This window comes from Sciurus vulgaris (genome assembly GCF_902686455.1).
Source record: "Sciurus vulgaris genome assembly, chromosome: 13".
In the NCBI taxonomy this organism is placed as follows: domain Eukaryota; kingdom Metazoa; phylum Chordata; class Mammalia; order Rodentia; family Sciuridae; genus Sciurus; species Sciurus vulgaris.
The window spans coordinates 82,789,661-82,814,683 of NC_136474.1; the positions used below are offsets into that span (position 1 = coordinate 82,789,661).

A 25,023-nucleotide genomic window follows, 5' to 3' on the forward strand; every position below is an offset into this window, starting at 1 on the left:
TTGTAGAAGGATCATCTAAAGCCCATGATTTTATGCTTTAACAATCATGGTTACTTTTCCAAATGGGAAACTATTTTTTGATTTGTTGTGAAACATACATGCCGACTACGCCAGGAAAAATTTCATCAATTTCCCTGAATTTATGATGAATAACTTCAGATATCTTTATTCTACTAATTGTTTGGCCTAGACTTCTACAAATAACTTTCCTTTTCAGGAAGGCTGCCTGGAAGAGAAGCGTGTAGAATGAGGCTGCTGAGCCTGTCTCTGTAGGGCAGAGGAGGGACGCCCCAGATGCGATGGAGAGCGGTGCCTGGCCGTGGTCCAGCTGCTCCCTGCATGCCTGGCAGTGGCGACCCCAGGGCCAAGGTGGTTAGGAAAGGGAAGTTGAGCAACCACGGTGCTCTGCATGTGTACCTGGTCGGGTTAGACTTGTCCCTTCCCATCCTATGCCAATCAACATCCATTTACCTGTCAGGCTATGGACACACCCAGATTCATACAGTAGACCTGACTCTAGCTGGTTAACTCTGTGGCAGGTGTCGAGGTCAACACAGGAGGTGAGAAAAGACAGCAATGTCTTTGTGCCCCACTCCTTTTTGGCATAAGGAAACTTATTTCTCCCTCTGGAACTGGGAAGGGAGGGGATTTTCCTTAACTAAAAGGCAAGCCCTTATACTGTTCCAACAGATATTTAAAATTCCCATTGCTTTCCAAAAGCAGGGAACACATGAAATAGCCCCACTTTAAACCCTTAATTATGATGAAAAAAAAAAATCGACAGCAACACTCATATTAAAGGGTCAAGGAGGTGTATGAAGATCTCCTCTTCCCATGGAACATGAAGTAATTTAATAAAACTGAAACAAATTCTTATCTCCCCCCACCCCAAAATAGCCTTTCTATTTGGCTTTGAAGTCTTAGTGAAACTTTTTAAAATCCGTAACTAAAAGACATTAGAAACAACAATGCCTTATGATGTCTTATCTTTAAAAAACAATTTGGGTACAGCATACATATTTAGTTTTATAACGTCCAAGTTTTGAAACCGAGGATTATTGATTTTCTAAGTTGACCTGGTCTAGCCCATCAAGATTATAGAAAACAGGCTATTGTGTTTTGCTGGAGATCATCCTGAATAGTTTCACAAATCCCAGACCTTAAGACTTTCAGCTCATTCTCTTAATATATTATCCTCATCCCTGGCCAAACACTCTGTTGCATTTTATTAGCATTTGACAATAAAGATTACATTTCTAAACACATTTTGCTGTCAAAAAAGCAGCAAAGTTAATAAAATGCTGGGGCTTAAACTCAAGGCATTCTAGGTAAGCACTCTATTACTGAGCTACATCCCTAGCCCCCAAATCATCATTTTTTTTTTTTTTTAAGTAAAGATGGACCTGTGCATAGTTTTCACTGGACAGTTCTTAGATCCTTAAACTACACCCTTTAAACGTGGTTGCATAAGCAAACTTTAAACATATCCCAGGTAGGACTCAACAGCAGGCAGTCCATCTCTTTGAAGCCAGAATTAAGGACAGGTAGTTAGTGTAGAAATAGGGGATTTGGTCAAATCGAGGAAATGAAGCCATGAAGCCATCTGCCTCTGGAAGTTGGAGACTGCCCCTGGAAGAATGGAATGTCAAGGATCTCTGGAGCCCACTGATTACCAAATTTACCTGCCTTTATCAAGGACTGCAGGCAAGGAGCTGCTAATTAATGCCCCCTGGGCCCTTACCTGCCTGAATCACCTTGCTCCTCCCCCTGCCCATGGCTTTTCACTCAATGCAAAACCAGGCCTAGTCACATAGGCAGGGAGGAGAGATAAGGGGGGAGAGAACTGGAGAACAAAAGAGACCTTAACCTATAAAAGATGTGGGGTGCGCTCACTTCTTGGGACTTTAGAACATCAGCCATGGCCCCCTTCTTCCTGCCGGGAGAAGACTGTATTATTACCTTTGAATAAAACCTGCTTAATCTGCTTTCCTTGGCGTGCTTCTCTAGTGTTCAATCTTCAACATTAGAGGGAGCAGAACTCGTCACCGGTAAACGGCGGTATCATCTTCATGCATTTGCCTTCACCTTTAAAATGCTAGCGGACAGTCACAGGATTTGGCAAACAGTGGAACCGAGCGTCTGAAAAGAGGCAGCCATTGTGGTGATCCTAATTGCTAACACGGTGGTGAGGAGGGAAGGAAGACTGGTGCCACCCGAGATCTGCAGGCAGAGCCCCTTCCTGCCATTCTCCAGGAAGATGACTGAAAAACGGCACAAACCATGAGCAGCCAGGGACTTTGACTTTCTCCCAACAAGGTGTCCCGACCACAGAGGTAAAAGTTGTAGGATATGAGAGGGACAAAAGCTCAATACAAACTGCTCAGAAGCAAATGCAAGGGGACACTTAGGACAGGAAGTGGGAGAGGCTGATGTGGACAAACTTGCCAGTCTGATCACATGAAGCTCCATAGAAGGGCAAAGTTCTCCCGAATAGGTAGCTAAGAAGCCATTCCTTGTGTCCCACGAGGAAGCCCATCTCCGGAAACCTGTAAGCTGCCCACTGACACCGAAAGGCCCCTGTGCTGTCAGGATGGAGCGGGGCCTCCTGCCGCCAGAGAAAGCCCAAGAAAAGTACATCTACCTTCTGCGTTGGCTTCAGTGGGGTCCCTGTTCCTTTGCCAACAACCTACACCAGTGATGACCTTCCAGCCTTGAGCCCCATTGTATATTGATTCAGCCTGGATCACAGTCTAATGGCATCTGAGGGTATCTGGTCACCTCATTTCATAAATAAGCTGTGGTTTATGGAGCTGGATCACTCTTTTGACAAAGAGCTTAAAATGTTCTAGCGACCCAGGAGCTCACTGTTCCATTGTGAATCAGGGCATTTCATTCTCTGTTTTTGGAAAAGAGCATTTATTCCTATGGTTAAATAACTTTCTGCTGGTAGGATATTTATAGATGAGCATGGCATGTACTTATTCATATTTAAATTTTAAAATGTGGCAATCTATGAGTAATTCTTCTCTATCTTCCCTAATCTCCACTCCTTAATCTCTTTCTATAATCAAATTTGGGAAATGAAGTTGGATAACAGGATAGAATAAAATCTATTAGAAAGATGAGGAAAAAGAATTATCCACTAAGGTAAAGCTACATGACTGTCCTCCCCTCTGCTATTGAATGAAGAGTCCTAATTTTGATACTAGAGGAAGAATGGTCTAATGTATTCTGAACACAATTTTTTTTTAAAGTAGTCTCACATTCTCTTAAAGCTCACCCTGCCATTTTCCCTTGTTTTAATATTCTGCCCAATTTTAGGGTGTTTTCCCAGCTGGGAAAGTAGTTAACTTGGAAACCCAAATGTTCCTGAAATTTCAAAGAAAAGTACCAATGTAGACCACCATGTTGACTCTGAATGAACAGCATGTAAATCCATCACTTCTTCCCTCCTGTCTCTAGTAGCTCCAGTGGGGCGTTCTGATAATAGTGTTTGGAAGAGTAGAGAAAAGGCAGCACAAGGGTAAAGATGATGATAATACCCTCCCTAGGTCTCCGGTGGTTTTTTCTTCATTGCTGTCTTCCGTCGGGGTGAAGATGTGAGATGTGCTATGGATGAAAGTCTCTGGGAGCCCCCAAGTCTCCTGTCTCATCAGTTCTCTTTGGATAGTCATCTCCAGAGCCAAAGTCCATGCTCTCTGGGTAGCTGGAAAATTCCTGAGGTAACGGGAACTCCTCTGCTGAAGAGTGAGTCCGGTGCCCGAACACCTTTTCCTGCAGCTCAGTGATGTCATTGCGGATGTCAGCCAACATAAGCAGCAGGAAGTCAAAAGACCCGGGGGGTCCCTGTGCAGGTGGGAGGAATCACAGCTGCAATTTACAATAGACATGAGTGGTGACCCCTGTGGCTCCCTGATCTGCTAGTCCTGTCGCTTGCTGGCAACTACCTTCTGGGTAACGCTGGGCCCCCAGTGGAGTGAGTGTAAAGACTTCAAGGGTAGCCTGAGACCCTGGGGATCACCTTCTAATCCCTATCTCACCAATGAGTGCGGGTGACATATTCATCTCTCCTCCCTCTTAAGTCTAGCCGATACCCAATCTGGTAGATGAAAGAATGTAAGAATAACCTTCTTAGGTAATTTTCCAAAGAAATTCGGGAAACACACGAAGGTATGAGAGTGAGTAGTAGTTAAGAGGTTGGGATTCTGTTGGGCTTGAATTCCAGCTCTGCCCCTTGCGAGCTGTGGGGTCATGGGCAAATTACTTGATTTCTCTGGGTTTCTGTGTTCCCCAGCTGTAAAGTGGAGACAATAATTGTCCCAATTTCACAGGTTTTCAGGGGGTTCAAAGGTACAGATTTAAATGACTTAATGAAGGGTTTAGTGCATAATAGAAGTTCAAAAAATTTTACCTATCATTCTTTAAACATGAAATCATTAAGATCTTTATAAGATGACTGACTCCAAACTAAATGAAGTTGAGCCTATAAAGATAACAATTCCTCATTGACTAGGAAAGGCCAAAACAAAGCTTCCCAATTTTTCTATTTGTTAAATATCTTTTATCATTATAGAACATTATACCTTAATTTCCATGTAATTCTATGAACAAGGCAAGATAAAAAAGCATACAAACATGCATATTCTGGGCCTATCATAAACTTAAAGGTAAGCTTGAAACCTGCCCACTCCATGGCAGTTGTGACTGCAGATAGCAGCTCAGCAGCAGACTGTACACTGCAAAGCACTTGGACTTCAGTATCACCCAACCCTCAAAATAACCCCTCGGCATGTGGCAGACCAAACCCCACTACTGGCACCACACAGGTGAGGAAGGGGATACCTGAGATGCTACGTGATGTGCTTGTAGTCAGAATGCTAACAGGTGGAAGAGCCAAGAAGGCCCCAGACCTCCTACCTCTGTGGCCACTGGGCTTGGTCTTTTTTCAGAAACGACACGGACTTTTTCAGAAGCAGTGAGCCTGCTCGCATTTCCTCTACTTTTGGTTATTACTAATCTTGCGTTTCCCAGACACTACACAAGTAATGTGGCTAATTTCTTCTCATGTCTCAAGCACAGCCTTGTCTTTGCAGTTTTTGGAGGGGGCTGTCATTTGATCTGCTAGAATGTAGCACTGGCTTTATCCTCAAGTGTTCTAAGTTAGGTCAGCCTATGGATTTTTATCCGAGTCCTTTCAAATATTTTATAACATACTTGAACATAGACTCATGGCATCATGGGCTTAAGAGACGACATTCCACATGAAGATTAGCCACAATAAAAGAAAAAGTAACGACAGAAAGAAAATTTAAAGAAGAAATATAAACCATGTGCTAAAGGCATTCTGGCCTAACCAGAGGCCTGCTCAGGCAGACCTAGTGATAGCTGAAGTAGGCCTTTGCTATTGAGACATACATATAGACGTTTAAGAGCCACATCCTTGAGAACATTCCCACTGGGGAAGCAGGACAAATAGGAAGTGCCACTTACTGGAGATCCCCTGGGCCCAGGTGCTCCTCTCTCCCCCTAAAAGCAGAAAGGCCAGAGTTAGCATTCTGGACCACATGAATGCCACCACCTCACTATTTAGACATCCATCATCCACAATCATCCTCCTGCATGAAACAAATTTTTTTTCTACTGGAAACTTTCAAATGGAGGCTTCAAGCCAGACTTGGGATCACTTATTTGAACAGAACTTCTTGGGTCAAGCATCACTCGTGCTGATTCCCCCCAAAGCCATATATTTTCAATCAGATCTGTCAAAAGGAACGACCATATTTCAAAGCAGTGCATGGAGTACAAACTCCAGTAATGCACACCACTTAATTTATGAAATGACTCAAAAGTGAAGCCACCCACCTACACAGAATGGAACTCCTGTTATTGACCTAAACATCTAAAGAAATGGAAACCCACAAAAAAATCCTAAAAAATCATGGTTAATTGAGAAAAACACATGTAATGATCACAAATGAGGCTTGTTTGAAATATACAAGGGGCATTTTTCCTAGAAGTGGTATTGCTGGTTGTTCTTGCTTTTAGGGTCAGTTCCACATGTTAAGAAAACTGCTTCTAAGATTTTGTTCCCACCTTTGGGGGAAAAGTACAGATTGAGTATCCCTTATCTGAAATGCTTGGGATCACAAGAATTTCCCGTTATGGAATTTTTCAGATTTTGGAATATTTGCAGACTTTACTGGTTGAACATTCCTAATCTGAAAATCTAATACCCAAGTTCAGAATTTCTGAAGCATTTTGTCAGTGCTCAAGAAGTTTCAGATTTTGGAGCATTTTGAATTGAGGTTTGGAATGCTCAACCTGTATACCTGTGTGTCAACTTTGCCATCTGCTCCGTGAGGAGGTAAACAGAGCCTGCTGAGCTTTATTGATGCCTGTGCAGTAGGCAGAGCAGAGCACTCCAGCTTGTTAGGACCACTCAGAGGACTTACCTTAGAGCCGTCTCTTCCTGGTGCACCTGGAGGACCCTATGAGACACAGGATGTGGTTTAACAGGAGGAAAGAGTATGGGGAAAAAATGCACCCTCTCCCTAACACCAAGTGAATTGCTGATAAGATACTGACCACAGGACCCCTCCGGCCTTGCTTAATGTGGGACAAATCAGGAGATGGTCCCATAGGTCCCATTGAGCCCCGTGGGCCGGGCTGCCCAGGAGGGCCTGGCACACCAGGAAAGCCTGGGCTCCCCTTTGGTCCTGGTGAACCTGTAATCAAAGAACACCTCATTAGCACTCAGCCTTGGAGGACTAGGAGCTCTGGCTGAAGAGTGTGTTCAGGAGCCCTGACTTCAGCCATTTCTCTTTGCCTTCTCACACGCCCACTAAGGTGCCCCATGGGAATTTTAAACTTAACATGATTGAAAGTGACCTCCCTATCTCTCTCTTTTTATGGGCCACCAGTCACCCATCCACTTACACCAGAAACCCGAGAGTCTTCCTAGAATAGCTCCCTGTTTCCACACCCTCCTCACCCAATCAGTGACCTGCTCCTACCCAATTTACCTCTTTAACAGTCTGTGCTCCATCACATAGGGTAATGGCCACCAACTCTGGACAGTAGTTGCAGGTACAGGTCTTGCCATCAGAGAGTCCTATACTGAATCCTCAAGTTGCCTGAACTCTTTGAAACTTACTTTCTCATCTCTAAAGAAATCTTCTTCATAGAAATCTCATTTACTAATGAGATTTTAGATACACACACTCTACTATGCATAGGGTCTCATGCGTAGTAAGCACTACAACTCATCTGTTAGGCCTTTGCCTATTTGTTTTTGCCTCAACTCTGGCCTCACAGCTAAGCTTCCTCTACTTTCCACCAGTCTTGTTCACTTTTTCACCCATTCTTTATGGATTCTATAAGGATTTTATTCCTAAAATAAGTCCTACTGTGTGACTTCCCCACTTTCAACCCTTTGGAGCAAAAGCCTCAAGACACTGAGGTGGGACAGCCAACCCTGGACAGACATCCACTGCTCCTGAGGGAGGGGCAGAAAGTGCTTTCCTGTGCAAGGTTTGCTCCCACCAGAGGCATACCGGGGATGAGTGTGGTGAAGATCATCTCACCTCCAGGCTCAGCTGCACAGGCCAAGCTCAAGATTGCAGGTGAAGCCGGAGAACTGAAGATGTGCTCTCTTCCTACAACTCTAGCATGGAATGTAGTAAGCCCGAGAGGTCTCCCACTGGAGGATGTTGAGAAGGGTACAAACACTGAGAGAAACCCAGCGGCATCCTCAGCTCCCACTAAGCACAAGGGAACACTATCCCACCCTGGGAGGAACTGAACAACTTAAAGGAGGCAAAACACTGAGGACAACTAGAACGACAACAAAACGAACCCCAGCTTGATTACTCATTTAGACAGACTCAACTCCCCACCAGCAACCTGACAAGAGAGGGTGTCAGGCAGAAGAGGTAATTACTAGGTAGCAGTCTCTACTCTTCCCTTACAAACTATGTTCAGCATCCCATCAGTAATGTTAAGGTACATTTAAAAAAAGCAAAAGCAAAACAAGGCATTGCCAATCGACAAAACAATCAGCAGAACCAGACTCAGAGGTGACCTAGATGTGGGATCATCAGGGACTTTAAAATAACAATGATTATCTGTTAAAGAGGACAGTGGAAAAGACAGAAGTGAGAGGAAAAAATGGTCAAATGGAAATAACACAATATTCAAGATGAGATTTTTTTTGGATGGACTTAGCAGGCTAGTCACAGCTGAGAAAAGAACTGGGAAACTTAGTTACATCAACAGAAGTTATCCAAAATGAAACAGAGGAAGCAAAAAGCAAATGTGTCCTTGATGTCTGAGAAGGAAAACGTACACTGACTCCCTTTCATGTAAAGTTCAAACTCACTGTAGCATGGACCTCCAAAAACATCTTAATGCTCTCTCACCGTAAGAGAATTAACTGCTTGCCTCACTGCACACTGTTATACTTTAGTGCAATGTGTGCATATATCATGTATGTATATAATGTATATGTGCACACAGTTTTTCTATATGCTATTACTTCTGAACACTTCTAATATTTTTAAATTTCGAGATTTCATATAAAAACATGGATTTCTTTAGTTTGAAACAGGAAGAACCAAAACCTGGACCATATTCAGCTTTTGGCACAACTGACTATCACTTCTAAGGGGCTACTCTCACTGACTAGTTCAAGTCTCTTCACTACCCAGGCCCTCTTCAGATCTGGCCCTCTTCATCTATGCTACCTGCCTAGGTCCTGTGACAGTGTACAGTGACAGCATGGAATAATTTCCAGGCTCTGGAAAATAAAACAAAGACTTCAGAGTGTTCATATTTGGGGGAAGTTTTTTTCGAGTTCACAAAAAAATTAAGGCAAAGGTGAAGGCAGTCAACTTTCCATCCAAACCCATCTCATGTCCCAGCTCTCAAGGCTGGCTCCAGGTACACCCTGAGTGTTTATTTGGGAAGGGGGCCATATCGCTCCTTTATTTTACCTTTAATAGCAAGACAGGCTACAGGTAATATTTTACCTGAATTTATACAGTCAATTTCAAGATCACTGTATGTCAAGTACCTTTAAGATGTGAGGTCTAGATATGCAAATGGGAGCACCTCATATATAACAGTGGGGGCCAGAGAGCAGCAGTCACCCCCTTATCACCTAAGCCAAAGGATTCCAACCCAGGGTGCTGCCCTGTGTTGGTGCTCCAGGAAAGACTGGCCCTTCCTTTAAATCCCATTAGCTTCCTAGCTGCCCTAATACAGCCAATAAAGAGCATCACAAACACTGGAAGTAAAAGTGAGAAATTTTTCATGGTAAAAGTTCCATGCAGTTCTTCTGGTCTATTGCAAAAGCTCACTCATCCTCCATCACTCTGATCCATCAAGGACCCTGGACAGCTCAAAACCATATGGCAGAATCAGAAAGTAAAGCTAGCAAGTCATTTATTAAGAAAATTGCCAGCCAATCTCTGTCCTGCTCACGGTGCTATGTAGACTGACATGGGAATGAACTTCCTCCCAGGAAGCCAGGCAAGAGCCTGGAACTCTGCCATGACATGGAGAACCTCAGGCAAAGGGAATGAACAAGAGGACAAACTTAAGTCCTGCTCTGCTCAGACGGAGGCCCAGACTGTGTGATAGAAACCAGAGGATTAAGACCCAAGTAGAGAGAAAACACACAAATCCTTAGGGAATAATCGAGCAGGTTCTTGCTGACTTTCCAACCTAAAACTTCCCAATGTCCCTTCTGCTTGGTCGATTTCTACTCATCTTCTATGTACACTCAAATCCCTCAAGCTCCAGATCACTCTGGGCTATGGTGGTCTCTCCTTACTTTGAGCTACCACGGCAGGAAGCACCCGTATTCCTACTTCGTTGCATGTGGATACTCCTCTTACTCATCTTGTACCCACTGGGTGTCTCTTGTCCTCCTAATTAGAATATCAGGAGATCATTCCTAACACCAAGTACCCTATTAAGCAATGATGACCAGTCATAAGACAGTTAATTGTTTAAATAATTTCCTAACACAAAATTTCCTTTACTGGTGAGAAAAGAAAATCTCTTGATCTGTCTCTGGATGGCCTCATAAAATAGAAAACACACTAAAACTTTCATTGTGTGTTTCCTGATGCAATGATAGGACATTTTGGATTTCCTTCAAATAAGGGAAAATCTCCAAAACTGTACGCCGAGTGAAAGAAACCAGACAAGAACACAAGTTCAAAGATTCCCCTGACATGCAGTCCCAGAACAGGCCAAACTGCATCGGAGGAAAGCAGGTCAGTGGGATACCCTGATCTGGGGAGTATACTGACTGCAACTGGTCTCGAGGGAACGTTCTGGAATGACAGAATTGTCCTATATCTTGATATGGATTAGAGCCTAGGTATAAGGGTATAACCAAGTTTTTCAAAACTCACCTAGTTATAACTTGAGTGCATTTTACTGAATATATCTTAAAGTCTACTTAAATGGAGAAATACACAGATGGGTATAACAGTAGACTTAAATAATGTGGGAAGGTGAAGAGACTTAGGGGACGGGGGAAATGAGACTGGCCACAAGAGGGCAGAACTCAATGATTATACCATTCTATCTTTGTATGTTAGAAATTTTTTTTCCTCAGTAAAGTTCAAAATTAGTCTTCATTTGCTCCTAAAATGATCTTTAGGACTCTTTATCAATCTCAGGACAATCGCCTTTTCCTCCCAAATGACCATCAGTTCTGAGGGCTTCTCAGGCTGCCGGGCCGTCTCCCAAGGCCCTCTCTTCACACAGGCCTGAGGCAGCTCCCTGGACACCTGCTCCGCTTCCCTGTGATGCATGAGCTAACCTGAGCTCTCAGGAGGCCTCTGCTGGCTACTCTACTGCCTCCTGGGCCCTTCTCCACACTCACCGGGAGGGCCCTGGCCCCCAGGCAGGCCAGGAGGTCCTGGAAGGTAGGCGTTGGAGGCCAGCACCTTGTCACCAGTGATGTACTTGCCCAGCTCAGCGGCACTGTTTGGGAGCAGTGCAATCTGCAGAGGAGAGGAAACCCAGGTCAGAAAGCAGCAGCCCCACAGAGATCCTCAGATCTTGGGTTGTGTGGAGAGGCTGTGAACCCTCACCAGGAATTTTTTCTTTTTTAAACCATGACTGGTTCGAGCTCAAAGGGACTGAGAGTTCCTCATCCTCAGCCTAGGGGTCTTCCAATGTGAACAGCTTGCATGGGCTCCCTTGGCAGGTCAGTGATCAACCTAGAGAGACACCTGATTGCTTAGATGTGAGTAGCGCTCATTACCAACAGCGCCCCCTCCAATGACCAGAACCTGCGTGGTTCATACTTCCAATTTATTAATCGACTTTTACTTTTATTAGTTGATTATCCACTATGTGCCAGGCTCCATACTTGGTTCACTGGCTCCTGGTCTGTGTGCCTAAAGAATACTCAGCACTGGGAGCCAGGACCCAGAGTATGCCTGACGGTTCTCCCACACACTCAGGGCCAACCTTCAGCACAAATGGGCAATAGTGACTACCATGGTTTAAAATGTCTCCACAATTGCTGTGGTTTTCCTTCAGAGGTGGAGGCTGACCTCCCACCCTGTGTGGACTGAACTTAGTGACTTGCATCTACTGAAGAGTGTGACAGAAGCACAGCATGTAGATTCTTGGCCTAGGACCAAAGCACACTAGGCATCCACCTTGCTGCTCACTTTGATGACTCATTCTGGGAAAGGCCAGAGGACTGTATGAATGACCTCTGTGTTCCTTGAGGTTAGGTCAACTGTGGATCCATGAAAACTTTGCTGAAAACAAAGGCTACAGAAATTCAATTTCTTCCCTGGCAAAGTGGAACAGGAGACAGAGCTGAAGAAGTCAGGAAATGCATGTTGGGAGCACAGGACCTGAAACACAGCAAGTGCTTCATTAATGGTGGTTCTAGTCTCATCCTCCAAGCAGCTAGCCAACAGAGGCGAGGCCCAGTGGAGAAGCACATCTCTGTATCCCAGAGTTCTGTAGAAACTGAGCGTGTCTGCCATTTCCCAAAGCGCCTTGCGTTTGCACCTGTCCTTCTAGAAAAGTTTCCTGCGTGGGGACCCTCTATTCAGAGGAAAATGCAGGATCATGAAAGCATACAACGGATCCCATCTTTAACCTCTGACATGTTCTGAAGCTCCAAACCCATCTTTGGGTGAGGTTTCGAGAGGTGCCTAAACCCAGTGCAAACTGGCGGTGGCCGACTGCCTCTGGGAAAACATCGTGTCCAGTGGGGATCAACGCCAGCAAAGAGCACTCAATTACAAGTTGTGCCAGGTTCTTCTGGAATGTATGCCAACTCTGCAGTATAATTTTGGGAAGAAAGAACACATTTGAATGCTGATCTGAACCCCCGAGGCCTTCCAGCACTTGGCACTTTTCCCTTCCTCGGAGATTTCCTCCTTCTTCCAAGACACTGCACTCAAGTTCAGATGCAGCCCAGGAAGCGCTCACCCAGCTTCAGAACATCCTCAGTCTCTGCAGTTTCTGAGCATGGAGGTCTGGCCTTCAGTGCAAGCTGTGCTCCCTTTATAAAGCCCAGTTCTGAGCAACTTGTGGGGCCATGATCTCCTTCTTCCTCTGGGCAGCTGCTGAGTTTGGGGTCATCATGAAACAGCCTTAGAGCTGATGATTCTTCTTAGTCATGGAGACAGATATTCTTGCCCATGGAAGAAATGATATCATGCAAAGCAGGTATCATTAGGTTATGTGGTTTGCACTTTGGCATCAACCTTTACCCAGCACATCTCATGGAAAATTAATTCCTCCAGCTCCTTTGTAGGGTGACTGCCCTAGTCTCATACCCTGTTATCCCCTTAACAAAGCACCTGAGATTTTGCTTATGAGGTAAGGCCATGGGAAAGCTCAAGAGAGTCTTGGTGACATCCCTACTGCTGGCAAGGAGGAGGGACTGAGCCATGAGGCAGATAGGGTAGTTCCTCCCCCATCTTCCCCAAACCCCAACAGAGCAGATGCCAGGCTCTCCTGGAGTCAATGGGGTCTGTGCTCACTCCAGCCTCCCTAGGTGTCCTATTTAAGTCAGGGATGGTCCCTAATTGAGTGCTTCAAGTGGGTTGAAGTTAGCTCAAGGTGCAAGGGTGCTCTGGGGGCAAGGAGCTGCAAGAATCTTCAAAACTGTCTTCCACAGGCTCATCAATATCCTTAGGACTCCTGAGCATGCACTCCTAGAGAGGTAGGAGCCCTGTCCTTGGCCGAGGACACCTGTGTAGGACTGCCAGCCAAGAGATTCTGGACTGCCTACTGCCTTCCAGACCCAAGGTCTTTCTCCACACTTGGAGAAGACCTAGTGTTCCTTTGAAAGATTAAGAAAGGGCTCCCACTCGTTCAATTCCCCTGTGATCGTTGCTCGGAATCCAGTGACTAAGAATCAATCTTGTGCAACCTGAAAGTTAGCTTCACACAATGTCAGGTCAGGGCCCATGGTTCAGAGTCCTCACTAGGACATGGTTGTGATCTGGGGCTTATTTAAAAGATTGCCGGTGTCACAGCATCTCAGCAATAGTCAGCTTCAACCTGCAAATGGGTGTCTGTGGTTCTGGAGTGAACCAATGATCGAGGGATCCTAAGTCAATCTCCTCCAACTGTAGGATAGAGGGCCAACACTGGCCCTGAAGCAGGTCCAATTTTATTATCTGCTTCCAAATGAGAAACTGAAATGCAGATTCTAGCAGCGGACACTGGCACTAGCAGACTCATGTTGAAATCTCAGCCCTGTCACTTTATCCACAAGACTTGGGATAAGCCACGAAACTTGGATTTCCTCACCTTCATAAAGGGAATCATCATATCCACCTACAAGGGTGCCCCCAAGGGTTAAGCTGGTGATGCCTTTAACGTGTCTGGGCTAGTGTCCAGCCACAATTGTTAACAAAATGGAAATGCCATGCTGGCTGTGCTCCCGGCTATTCCTAAGTAGCTGTGTGACTTCAGATAACTTTTCTTACCCTTCTAGGTTTAAAAAAAAAAAACAGAGCTTTAAACCAGACAATCATGTCTTCCTACTAAAACTTTTGTAACCTGGGTTGGGGATGAGACTTGGGATTTGCTCTGTGGTAGCCCATCCAGCAGGCTGGCTTTGCTGCTTTGTGACGGTGACTGACAAGGTGAGCCAGGAAATGCTGACCAATCAAATTCCTGTACCCTTCAGTTCCTCTATGCATCAGCAGGACCCGTGGGAAGCACAGGCTTTGGTGTCTCAGGCGACTATCTGCATAAACCGGGCAGAGGACAGGCTTGCAGGATGCAGGGTGTTCAGGAAGAAGGTCATAGCAGCGCAAGCAGAGTCTCTGTTTCCTCTGGATTCCAACCGGTAGAATTATGAGTATAATTATCTCTTATTAGCTTCATAATAGAGCATCTACCTCCTGGAGTTATTGTGTGACTTGGTGAGATGCTGCCTGTGAAGCTCTTTGTAAGGAACGCCAATGTTAATGATTTGGTAAACATCTACAGAGCTCTTTCTAGGTGGTAGGCACTAAATCTTTTGTAAATATTAACTCATTTGATCACAAAAACCCAAAGTAGCAGGTCTTACCGTTATTCCCTTTTTATAGCGCTCTGGCACAGAGGGGTTAAGTAACTGACCCAGGGTCTCACAGTTAACAATGGTGGGGCAGGAAAAACAGCCCATCCCTCCCAGAATCTGTGTTCCTATCCATGCACCAAGCGGTCTCTTAGTTACTGTGATATTTGGCCAAGAAATGTAGTCATGTTAATATTGGAACTGGTCTTCCTGACAATGCTAAGATCTATTTACAGAACAAGTAGATGGAGGTAGCAAGGAAGCTGCAAATGCACCTGACATCAAAGACAGCACCAGAGTGAGCAACAGAGTGGCACATTCACATTTGCTGGCTTTTGAAATCTTGTGAACTTTGACTTCAAGCCTGACCATCTAGCCCACTACCTTTGGCCATTGTTGATTGACTTACACTATGGGCCCATTTGCCCCATGGGACAGTATGTTTATTTAAGGCAGGACTTAATTCTGTACTGCATTATATTTCTCATTTCTCAGACCACTGTGGGGCACAGTAGGTGCTCAATTAACACAGAATCCTCGTTTGCTCTTCCCTTCACGGTTCACCAGGTTTAAGAGTAAAGAGATTCCCTGCTCCCCAGTGGCCACCAGGGACCTTCAGTGTCCAGGCTGGCCTCTCCTCCTCAGGTCTCCCTTCCTTAGGACTCTGTAGCCATCCCACCTCAAATCAAACTGTCGCTGCAGCTGGGATACAGATAGCTTAAAAAATAAGCAAAACAAAAACCCCAGGTTTGTGGGTTCTCATTCTTCAATGCTTGAACAGAACCAAAACCGATGCAAAAGTTAAATGACAGATATTTTATCTACCTCCAAAACCCCTTTCTCACCAAATCACCTGTTTTCTTCCCACACCACAGAAAAAAATAGAAGGGGTAGAGGCACTGGGGTCTGCATTCCACTAAAAAAATTTGGGGTGGGAAATAAAGCATAGAATATGGAAACTCCCAAAATGAAACACACATCTTAGTAAGTGATTAGAAAGCAAGCACCCTTTTAATGAACTCTCAAGTCCACTTACCAGTCCTCTCCCACCCCAGTTACCAGTGGTCTCACTTTATATAACTTCTCGTGCTTTATAAAACAATCTACCAACCATGCCTACATGCTATGGCTTAGCGTTTGCTCATTTAGAAAATGACAGGCCTGAGGACGCTCAGCACAGCGCTGGGACTCGGAGCAACCACTGGGGCTCCGGCGGCTGCCCAGGGGAGGAGCGGCGAGGAGAGCTGTTTGGACTCAGAGCGAGCACTTCTGAACACTCCTGCCCTGAGGAGGAGGAGGAGGAGCGCGGCCGCTTGGATTCGGAGTGGCTATAGCAGAGCTACAGGCGGTTGCCAGAGGAGAAGCGGCCCGGCGAGCTGTTTGGACTCTGACCACTTCTGAACACCGGGGCCTGCCCGGAGGAGGAGGAGGAGGAGGAGCGCGGTGGGGCGTTTGGACTCGCAGTGACTGCATTAGAGCTCCAGGTGGCTGCCCAGAGGAGGAGGCAAGTGGTGAGTTGTTTGGACTTAAAGCGACAGCTCCTGAACACAGGGGGGCTGCCTGGAGGAGGAGCGCGGTGGGTTGCTTGGTCTCCAGTGGCCGCACCAGAGATCCAGGCGACTGCCCAGAGGAGGCGTGCAGCGGGTCATGTGGATTCAGAGCCACTCAGAGCGACCACTCCTGAACACCCGGGGGGTTACCTGGAGGAGGAGGAGGAGGAGGAACGGGGAGGGTCACTTCGACTCGGAGTGATTGCCCAGGGATATGGGCAGTTGGTGGGAGGAGGAGGCACACAGTGAGTTGCTTGGACTCCTAGTGACCGCACCGGAATACTGGGCGGCTGTCTGGAGGAAGAGGCGTGCGGCGGGTCTCTGGGACGCAGAGCGATTGTATGGGGCCCCAGGTGGCTGCTCAGAGGAGGGGCCGCGTAGCCAGGCGATTGGGTGCAGAACAGGGTCCCAGGATCTAGGAGGCTTCTTGGTGGAAGAGCCGCACAGAGACACGCTTAGGGCGGAGCAAAGGTTCCAGGCCTGCGGGCAGATTCTCTGAGGAGGGGCAGCCTAAGGAGACTCATCTGCGAAGGGTGAGGCTCCCAGGCCCAGGAGGTAGGGCCAGGCCCCTGGGAACTTTACAGAGGAAGGCAGCCCAGCCCAGGCGGTAGCTGTAAATTGAGGGGAACCTCAGGGAGGGGAACTGACCAGCGAGACCTCCCCACCGGGTGAGTCTTCCCTGGCGGGTGAGGTTTCCCCACAAGGACGGTAAAACCAGAGACACAGGCCCAAACAGGCCTTGCCTCAGCCCGCAGCCTAGTTCCCCTTTAGATGACCATTGGTCAACAAGTGGAGGCACCTCTGCCCACTAGCAGGGATTATACCCCACCTGAAGGCCACCACTCCTAGAGAGGCAGCTTCCTTGTGGAGCACCGCATTATCAACTTCCTCCAAGACTTCAGACTACTGAAGGCTAAGGGGGGATATATATATAGAAATCTTCAAGGACATTGTAAGTCAATAGCGGAAATCTGCAATATCTCAACGGTTCACTGATACCTGAACAATATGAGAAAACAAGGAAAGAAAATGCCGCAAACAAATCTAGATGTTACATCAATAAAACCCAATGACAGCATGGCAGAAGAAATGACAGAAAAGGAGTTCAGAATGTACATAATTAAAATGATCAGGGAAGCAAACAATGAGATGAAAGAGCAAATGCACGCACTGAATGATGAGATGAAAGAGCAAACGCAGGCATTGAATGATGAGATGAAAGAGCAAATGCAGGCATTGAATGATCGCACCAATCGACAGTTAAAAGAGCAAATACAGGAAGCAAAAGCTCATTTCAATAAAGAGTTAGAGATATTGAAAAAAAACCAAACAGAAATCCTTGACATGAAGGAAACAATAAACCAAATTAAGAACTCCATAGAAAGCATATCCAGTAGGATAGAACACCTGGAAGACAGAACCTCAGACATTGAAGACAAAATATTTAACCTTGAAAACAAAGTTGAACAAACAGAGAAGATGGTAAGAAATCATGAACAGAATCTATAAGAACTATGAGATATCATGAAAAGGCCAAATTTAAGAATTATTGGGATTGAGGAGGGCCTAGAGAAACAAACCAAAGGAATGAACAATCTATTCAATGAAATAATATCAGAAAATTTCCCAAATCTGAAGAATGAAATGGAAAATCAAGTTCAAGAGGCTTATAGGACTCCAAATACACAAAATTACAACAGACCCACACCAAGGCACATTATAATGAAAGTACCTAACATACAAAATAAAGACAGAATTTTAAAGGCTGTGAGAGAAAAGAACCAAATTACATTCAGGGGGAAACCAATACGGATATCAGCAGATTTTTCAATCCAGACCCTAAAAGCTAGAAGGGCCTGGAACAACATTTTTCAAGCCCTGAAAGAAAATGGATGCCAACCAAGAATCTTATACCCAGCAAAACTTACCTTCAAATTTGACGATGAAATAAAATCCTTCCAAGATAAACAAAAGCTAAAAGAATTTACAAAAAGAAAGCCAGCATTGCAGAACATTCTCAGCAAAATATTCCATGAGGAAGAGATGAAAAACAAAGAAGCAAATCAGCAAAGGGAGGAATTATCCTAAAGGAATTGTCAAATAAAGGAGGAACCAAGTTGTGTCAAATAAATAAATAAATAAAATTTTAAAATGAACCATATGACCGGGAAACCAAATCATATCTCAATAATAACCCTGAATGTTAATGGCCTGAATTCATCAATCAAAAGACATAGACTGGCAGATGGGATTAAAAAGAAAGATCCAACAATATGTTGCCTGCAAGAGACTCACCTCATAGAAAAAGATACCCATAGACTAAAGGTGAAAGCATGGGGAAAAACATACCATGCACATGGACTCAGCAAAAAAGCTGGAGTATCCATCCTCATTTCAGATAACATGGACTTCAAGCCAAAGTTAGTCAGAAGGGATAAAGAAGGTCATTTCATATTGCTTAAGTGAAGCATAAATCAGCAAGATATAACAATCATAAACATCTATGCCCCAAACAGTGGCTCATCCATGTATGTCAAACAAATCCTACTCAATTTCAGAAACCAAATAGACCATAACACAATAATACTAGGTGATTTTAACACGCCTCTCTCACCACTGGACAGATCTTCCAGACAAAAATTGAACAAAGAAACCATACATCTCAATAACACAATCAATAATTTAGACTTAACGGACATTTATAGAATATACCATTCAATGAAGATCGAATACACTTTCTTCTCAGCAGCACATGGATCCTTCTCTAAAATAGACCATATATTATGCCACAAAGCTAATGTTAGCAAATACAAGAAGATAGAGACACTACCTTGTATTCTATCAGATCATAATGGATTGAAGTTAGAAATAAATGGAAGAGTAAAACACAGAAACTATTCCAACATCTGGAGATTAAACAATATGCTATTATATGATGAATGGATAACAGAAGATATTAGGAAGGAAATTAAAAAATTCTTAGAGGTAAATGAGAACAAAGAAACATCATATCAAAATCTCTGGGACACTATGAAAGCAGTACTTAGAGGGAAATTTATTTCATGGAGTGCATTTAATAAAAGATGTAAAACTCAACAAATAAATGACCTAACACTACAGCTCAAAGCCCTAGAAAAAGAAGAACAGACCAGCACCAAAAGTAGTAGAAGACAGGAAATAGTTAAACTCAGAGCCTAAATCAATGAAATTGAAACAAAAGAAACAATACAAAAAATTGACAAAATAGTTGGTTCTTCGAAAAAATAAACAAAATTGATAAACCTTTAGCCACACTGACAAAGAGAAGACGAGAGAAAACCCAAATCACTAAAATTCGTAATGAACAAGGAAATATCACAACAGACAGGATTGAAATACAAAACATAATTAGAAGCTATTTTGAAAATCTATACTCCAACAAAATAGAAAATTTCGAAGACATCAACAGGTTTCTAGAGACATACGAATTGCCTAAACTGAATGAGGAGGACATACACAATTTAAATAGACCAATTTCAAGTACTGAAATAGAAGATGTCATCAAAAGCCTACCAATAAAGAAAAGTCCAGGACCAGATGAGTTCTCAGCCGAGTTCTACAAAACCTTTAAAGAAGAGCTCATTCCAATACTTCTCAAAGTATTCCATAAAATAGAAGAGGAGGGAACCCTCCCAAACTCATTCTATGAAGCCAATATCACACTGATACCTAAACCAGACAGAGACTCATCAAGGAAAGAAAATTTCAGACCAATATCCTTAATGAACATCGACGCAAAAATTCTCAACAAAATTTTAGCAAATTGCATACAAAAACATATTAAAAAGATAGTGCACCATGATCAAGTGGGTTTCATCCCAGGGATGCAAGGTTGGTTCAACATCCGGAAATCTATGTCATTCACCATATCAATAGACTTAAAGTCAAGAATCACATGATTATTTCAATAGATGCAGAAAAAGCATTTGATAAAATACAGCACCCCTTCATGCTCAAAACACTAGAAAAAATAGGGATAGTGGGAACATTCCTTAACATTGTAAAGGCCATCTACGCTAAGCCCATGGCTAATATCATTCTAAATGGTGAAAAACTGAAAGCATTCCCCCTAAAAACTGGAACAAGGCAGGGATGCCCTCTTTCACCACTTCTATTCAACATCGTTCTTGAGACTCTAGCCAGAGCAATTAGACAAACCAAAGAAATTAAAGGGATACGAATTGGAAAAGAAGAACTCAAACTATCCCTGTTCGCTGATGACATGATTATATATTTAGAGGAACCTGGAAATTCCACCAGAAAACTCTTAGAACTCATAAGTGAATTCAGTAAAGTAGCAGGTTACAAGATCAATGCTCATAAATCCAATGCATTTTTATACATAAGTGATGAATCTTCAGAAAGAGAAATTAGGAAAACTATCCCATTCACAAGAGCCTCGAAAAAAATAAAATACTTGGGAATCAATCTCACAAAAGAGGTGAAAGACCTCTACAATGAGAACTATACAACACTAAAGAAAGAAATTAAAGAAAACCTTAGAAGAGGGAAAGATCTTCCATTAATATTGTCAAAATGGCCATACTACCTAAAGTGCTATACAAATTCAATGCAATTCCAATTAAAATCCCAATGACGTACCTCATAGAAATAGAGCAAGCAATTATGAAATTCATCTGGAAGAATAAGAAACCAAGAATAGCTAAAGCAATACTTAGCAGGAAGAGTGAAACAGGGGGTATTGCAATACCAGATCTTCAACTCTACTACAAAGCAATAGTAACAAAAACGGCATGGTATTGGTACCAAAATAGAAAGGTAGATCAATGGTACAGAATAGAGGACACGGACACAACCCCAAATAAATACAATTTTCTCATTCTAGACAAAGGTGCCAAAAATATGCAATGGAGAAAAGATAGCCTCTTCAACAAATGGTGCTGGGAGAATTGGAAATCCATATGCAACAGAATGAAACTAAACCCATATCTCTCACCATGCATGGAACTAAACTCGAAATGGATTAAGGACCTCGGAATCAGACCAGAGACCCTGCAGATTATAGAAGAAAAAGTAGGTCCAGATCTTCAACATGTCGGCTTAGGACCAGACTTCCTTAACAGGACTCCCATAGCACAAGAAATAAAAGCAAGAATCAGTAACTGGGATAGATTCAAACTAAAAAGCTTTCTCTCAGCAAAGGAAACTATCAGCAATGTGAAGAAAGAGCCTACAGAGTGGGAGAATATCTTTGCCAATCATACTTCAGATAGAGCGCTCATCTCCAGAATCTATAAAGAACTCAAAAAACTCTACTCTAAGAATACAAATAATCCAGTCGACAAATGGGCTAAGGAAATGAATAGACACTTCACAGAAGATCTACAAGCAATCAACAAACATATGGAAAAATGTTCAACATCTCTAGTAATAAGAGAAATGCAAATCAAAACCACCCTAAGATTCTATCTCACCCCAATTAGAATGGCGAGTATCAAGAATACAAGCAACAACAGGTGTTGGCGAGGATGTGGGGAGAAAGGTACACTCATACATTGCTGGTGGGGCTGCAAATTAGTGCAGCCACGCTGGAAAGCAGTGTGGAGATTCCTTAGAAAACTTGGAATGGAACCACCATTTGACCCAGCTATCCCACTCCTTGGCCTATACCCAACGGACTTAAAATCAGCATACTATTGAGATACAGCCACATCAATGTTCATAGCTGCTCAATTCACAATAGCCAGACTGTGGAACCAACCTAGATGCCCTTCAATTGATGAATGGATAAAGAAACTGTGGCATATATATACAATGGAATAATACTCCACCCTGAAGAATGATAAAATTATGGCATTTGCAGGCAAATGGATGAAATTGGAGAATATCATGCTAAGTGAGATAAGCCAATCTCAAAAAGCCAAAGGACGAATGATATCGCTAATAAGTGGATGATGACATATAATGGGGGGAGGGTAGGGTCAGTGTTAGGGTTAGAGTTAGGGTTAGGGAGGGGGGCAAGTATGGAGGAATGAAGGACTGTATCGAGGGAAAAGAGGGGTGGGAGGGGTGGGGGGAAGGGAAAAAATAACAGAATGAATCAAACAACATTACTGTATGTAAATTTATGATTACACAAATGGTATCCCTTTTCGCCATGTACAATCAGAGAAACAATATGTATCCCATTTGTTTACAATAAAAAAAATACATTATTTAAAAAAAAAAGAAAAGAAAATGAGAGGCCTTTGGGCTGGGGTTGAGCTTGGTGGTAGAGTGCTTGCCTAGCACATGTGAGGCAAGGGGTTTGATCGTCAGCACCACATAAACATAAAGGTATTGTGCCCATCTACAGCTAAAAACCATTAAAAAGAAAATGGCAGGTCTTTTAAGTTCCTTGTGTTCTGCAGGTTGCCACCTCACCTGCCCTTCACAATCTAGCCTTGAGGACCCCAGGGCATTTGACCCACAGGAAGAATTCTACTGACTGCACTCTCATGGTGCAATTCAACAGGTGCAGGCCGCTTCACACTGGACGTTTGGCCACTGTCCAGGACACCTGGTACCACTTCTCCGTCATTGTTTATGTGGGCAGTTGTCCTACTTTCTTTTGTGAACAGAACAGATGGCATTTGCAGCAGCCAGCTGATGTGAAAACCAGCTGATGACCCAAACACGAGCCCAGGAACAGAAGCAAGAAGACCTGGGTTTCAGGGCCGGCCTCCGGGCACTTACCTCACCTCGGAGAACACAGGCATCTTTCTTACAGGGTCACGGTAAAAATGACATGAGATTCTGGATGTAAAACTACTCTATAAACTATATAATGTAACACATTCTAATAGGTACCTTTAAAAATGAATTGCTCCTCCTCGTGTTCCTTGAGGGTCTGTATGAGCTCAGAACTGTCCCCACGCATGCGTAGGGAGATTTTGGGGGAGGAAGGCTCCTTGCCAGCCCACCCCACCACATAGGTGAACTGCAGTATTAGACAGCCTAGTGGATTTCATACAGCAAGCAGCAGGATCTTTGGGGTGACAGGTATTGTGACATGATTTTTTATTAGCTCTCTTTTCATTGACAGCAATACACCATAAAGAAGTGAAGGGAAAGCCAGACTCAGCTCCTCAATTTCTGAATAACTGGTGATATTTAGCTGCACTGTTCCAATGGGATGAACCACCCTACAGCTCATGGATTATTTCCAGGGAAGGAAAGTGAGGGCGGCTCTGTGCCTTGCAAGGTGAGCCTCAGACACTGATCAACCGCCTCCATCCTCCAGCCTATGAAATGCGACCCTACCTCTTCCCTGCACCCTCTTTCAAGTCCCCTCAATGAATACCAGTGTCAATGCAAACTCCACTGGGGATCTCTGTGGTATTTAGTTATTCACCTGTGTTTACATTGGCACACATACGAGGTGCCATGCCTGATCTCCTATCAGATCACAAGCTACCCAGGGTCAGAGTTATGTTTTGCTCATGATTATACAAGAAATATACAGGTGCTTTGGCTAAGGTCAATGTCATCTTCAGCAAAAATGTATGAGAGACCTGCAAAGCGACTCTCAGTCTGTTGACTTGCTTTTTTAACTGGTGGCTGTGGTTCTCATTAGCAGCTAGCTGCAAGTTTGCTGAACACAGAAGAGAGATTGTCTCACAATTGCCCTTTAGAAGGACTGGCTGCCAAAGTTCAACAAATTATGCGCACCTCTTTGATCTATTCAGAGCCTTGAGTGGAAGCAATTAAATAAATCAGTTTATATTTTAGCAGCTTAAGAGCAATTTGAGTGGCTGACACTCTAGCACACTGACTGATCTCAGGTCCAACAAGCACTCTCTGGGCCAGGACAGGTGTGCAAGATGTCAGGTCACCAGATCTGCCATGGGGACCCTGCCGACAGCATGACACAACAGGAGACCTGGTATCCCATCCAGCATGCATGGAGCCCTTCATGAAGTCATTATCCATGCCTGATGACATGAGGTCTCGAAGGCCTGCCTCCCTGGTGCAAGGAGCTGCATAAAGGGCAGGCCGTACTTTTTGAAAAGTGAAAAACCATTACAGAAAGCCATCTGCTTACAGTAGTTTAGAGAAAAGATGTTTTCCGTTGCTGAAGCACATAAGAGACAATGACACAGGGTTGCCCCAGGCCACGTCCAGACATTCCTTTAAGAAGAAATAGCTTCCGCTTTGCCATGCCTACAGATCTTGCCAGCTTACTTAGTCACCTCCTTGATTCTTTGCCTTGTGTTCTGTTGGGCCCAGCGGGAGCATTGAGTCCACAGCCACCTAGCATCAACCACAGAGAATGTGCAGCACAGGTGGTTTGTTTTCTCCTTGACCCCCAAGCCTCCTGCGCCTCACCCGGCCAGCCCTCCCCTCCCCCAGCCCTGCTCCCACCTGCCCCGGTACCTTTTGCTTCAGCTGCAGCACTGTCTGCTTCATCTGGTGGAACTCCTTGCAGGAGGCACAGCAAGTCTCAGCTTTCACCGCATTCTCAGACTTCTCGTGCCCTGGGAAAGAAGATGGCGGGCTCAGTTCCATCTGGGAGGCCAGAGGAGACCCAGGCCAGGGAGACTGCAGCCGGAAGGCAGTCCTGGGTTGGGTGGGGTGGGGGTCACAGCACAGCCACAGTGGAGCATGCAGGGGGTGAAGACTGACAATTATACAGATCTCAGGTCCCTGCCAGCACACGCTGCTTGGAGAAGAGAGGAAGAGGGGGTGAGAAAGGCCCTGCTACTCTTTGGGCTCAACCGATCCTAGTCAGGCATCCCAAATATGTGAAGAAGTACACCGTGGTCCTTTGATCATCCATGCCTTTCATGTCTGAAATGGCACTTTATCAGTGCCTTCCCTTGAGGCAGGTTCTGTCAATTTGACACGATTTACACCGTCCTCAAAGGGCCA

General features: G+C 44.3%; 1 protein-coding gene across 1 annotated transcript in view; it reads right to left on the reverse strand.

Annotated features, from left to right (window-relative positions):
* Positions 1-766: 766 nt before the first annotated feature.
* CCBE1 (collagen and calcium binding EGF domains 1) overlaps positions 767-25,023 on the reverse strand; it is a gene marked incomplete at its 5' end in the record, with an annotated part of 247,567 nt that continues 223,310 nt past the window's right edge. Inside the window, 6 exons of the mRNA XM_079108689.1 lie at positions 767-3,846; positions 5,491-5,526; positions 6,453-6,488; positions 6,586-6,725; positions 10,898-11,018; positions 24,529-24,629. Of these exons, the coding sequence (XP_078964815.1) occupies positions 3,610-3,846; positions 5,491-5,526; positions 6,453-6,488; positions 6,586-6,725; positions 10,898-11,018; positions 24,529-24,629 (671 nt within the window). The 3' untranslated portion in view covers positions 767-3,609. The remainder of the gene's footprint in view (positions 3,847-5,490; positions 5,527-6,452; positions 6,489-6,585; positions 6,726-10,897; positions 11,019-24,528; positions 24,630-25,023) is intronic.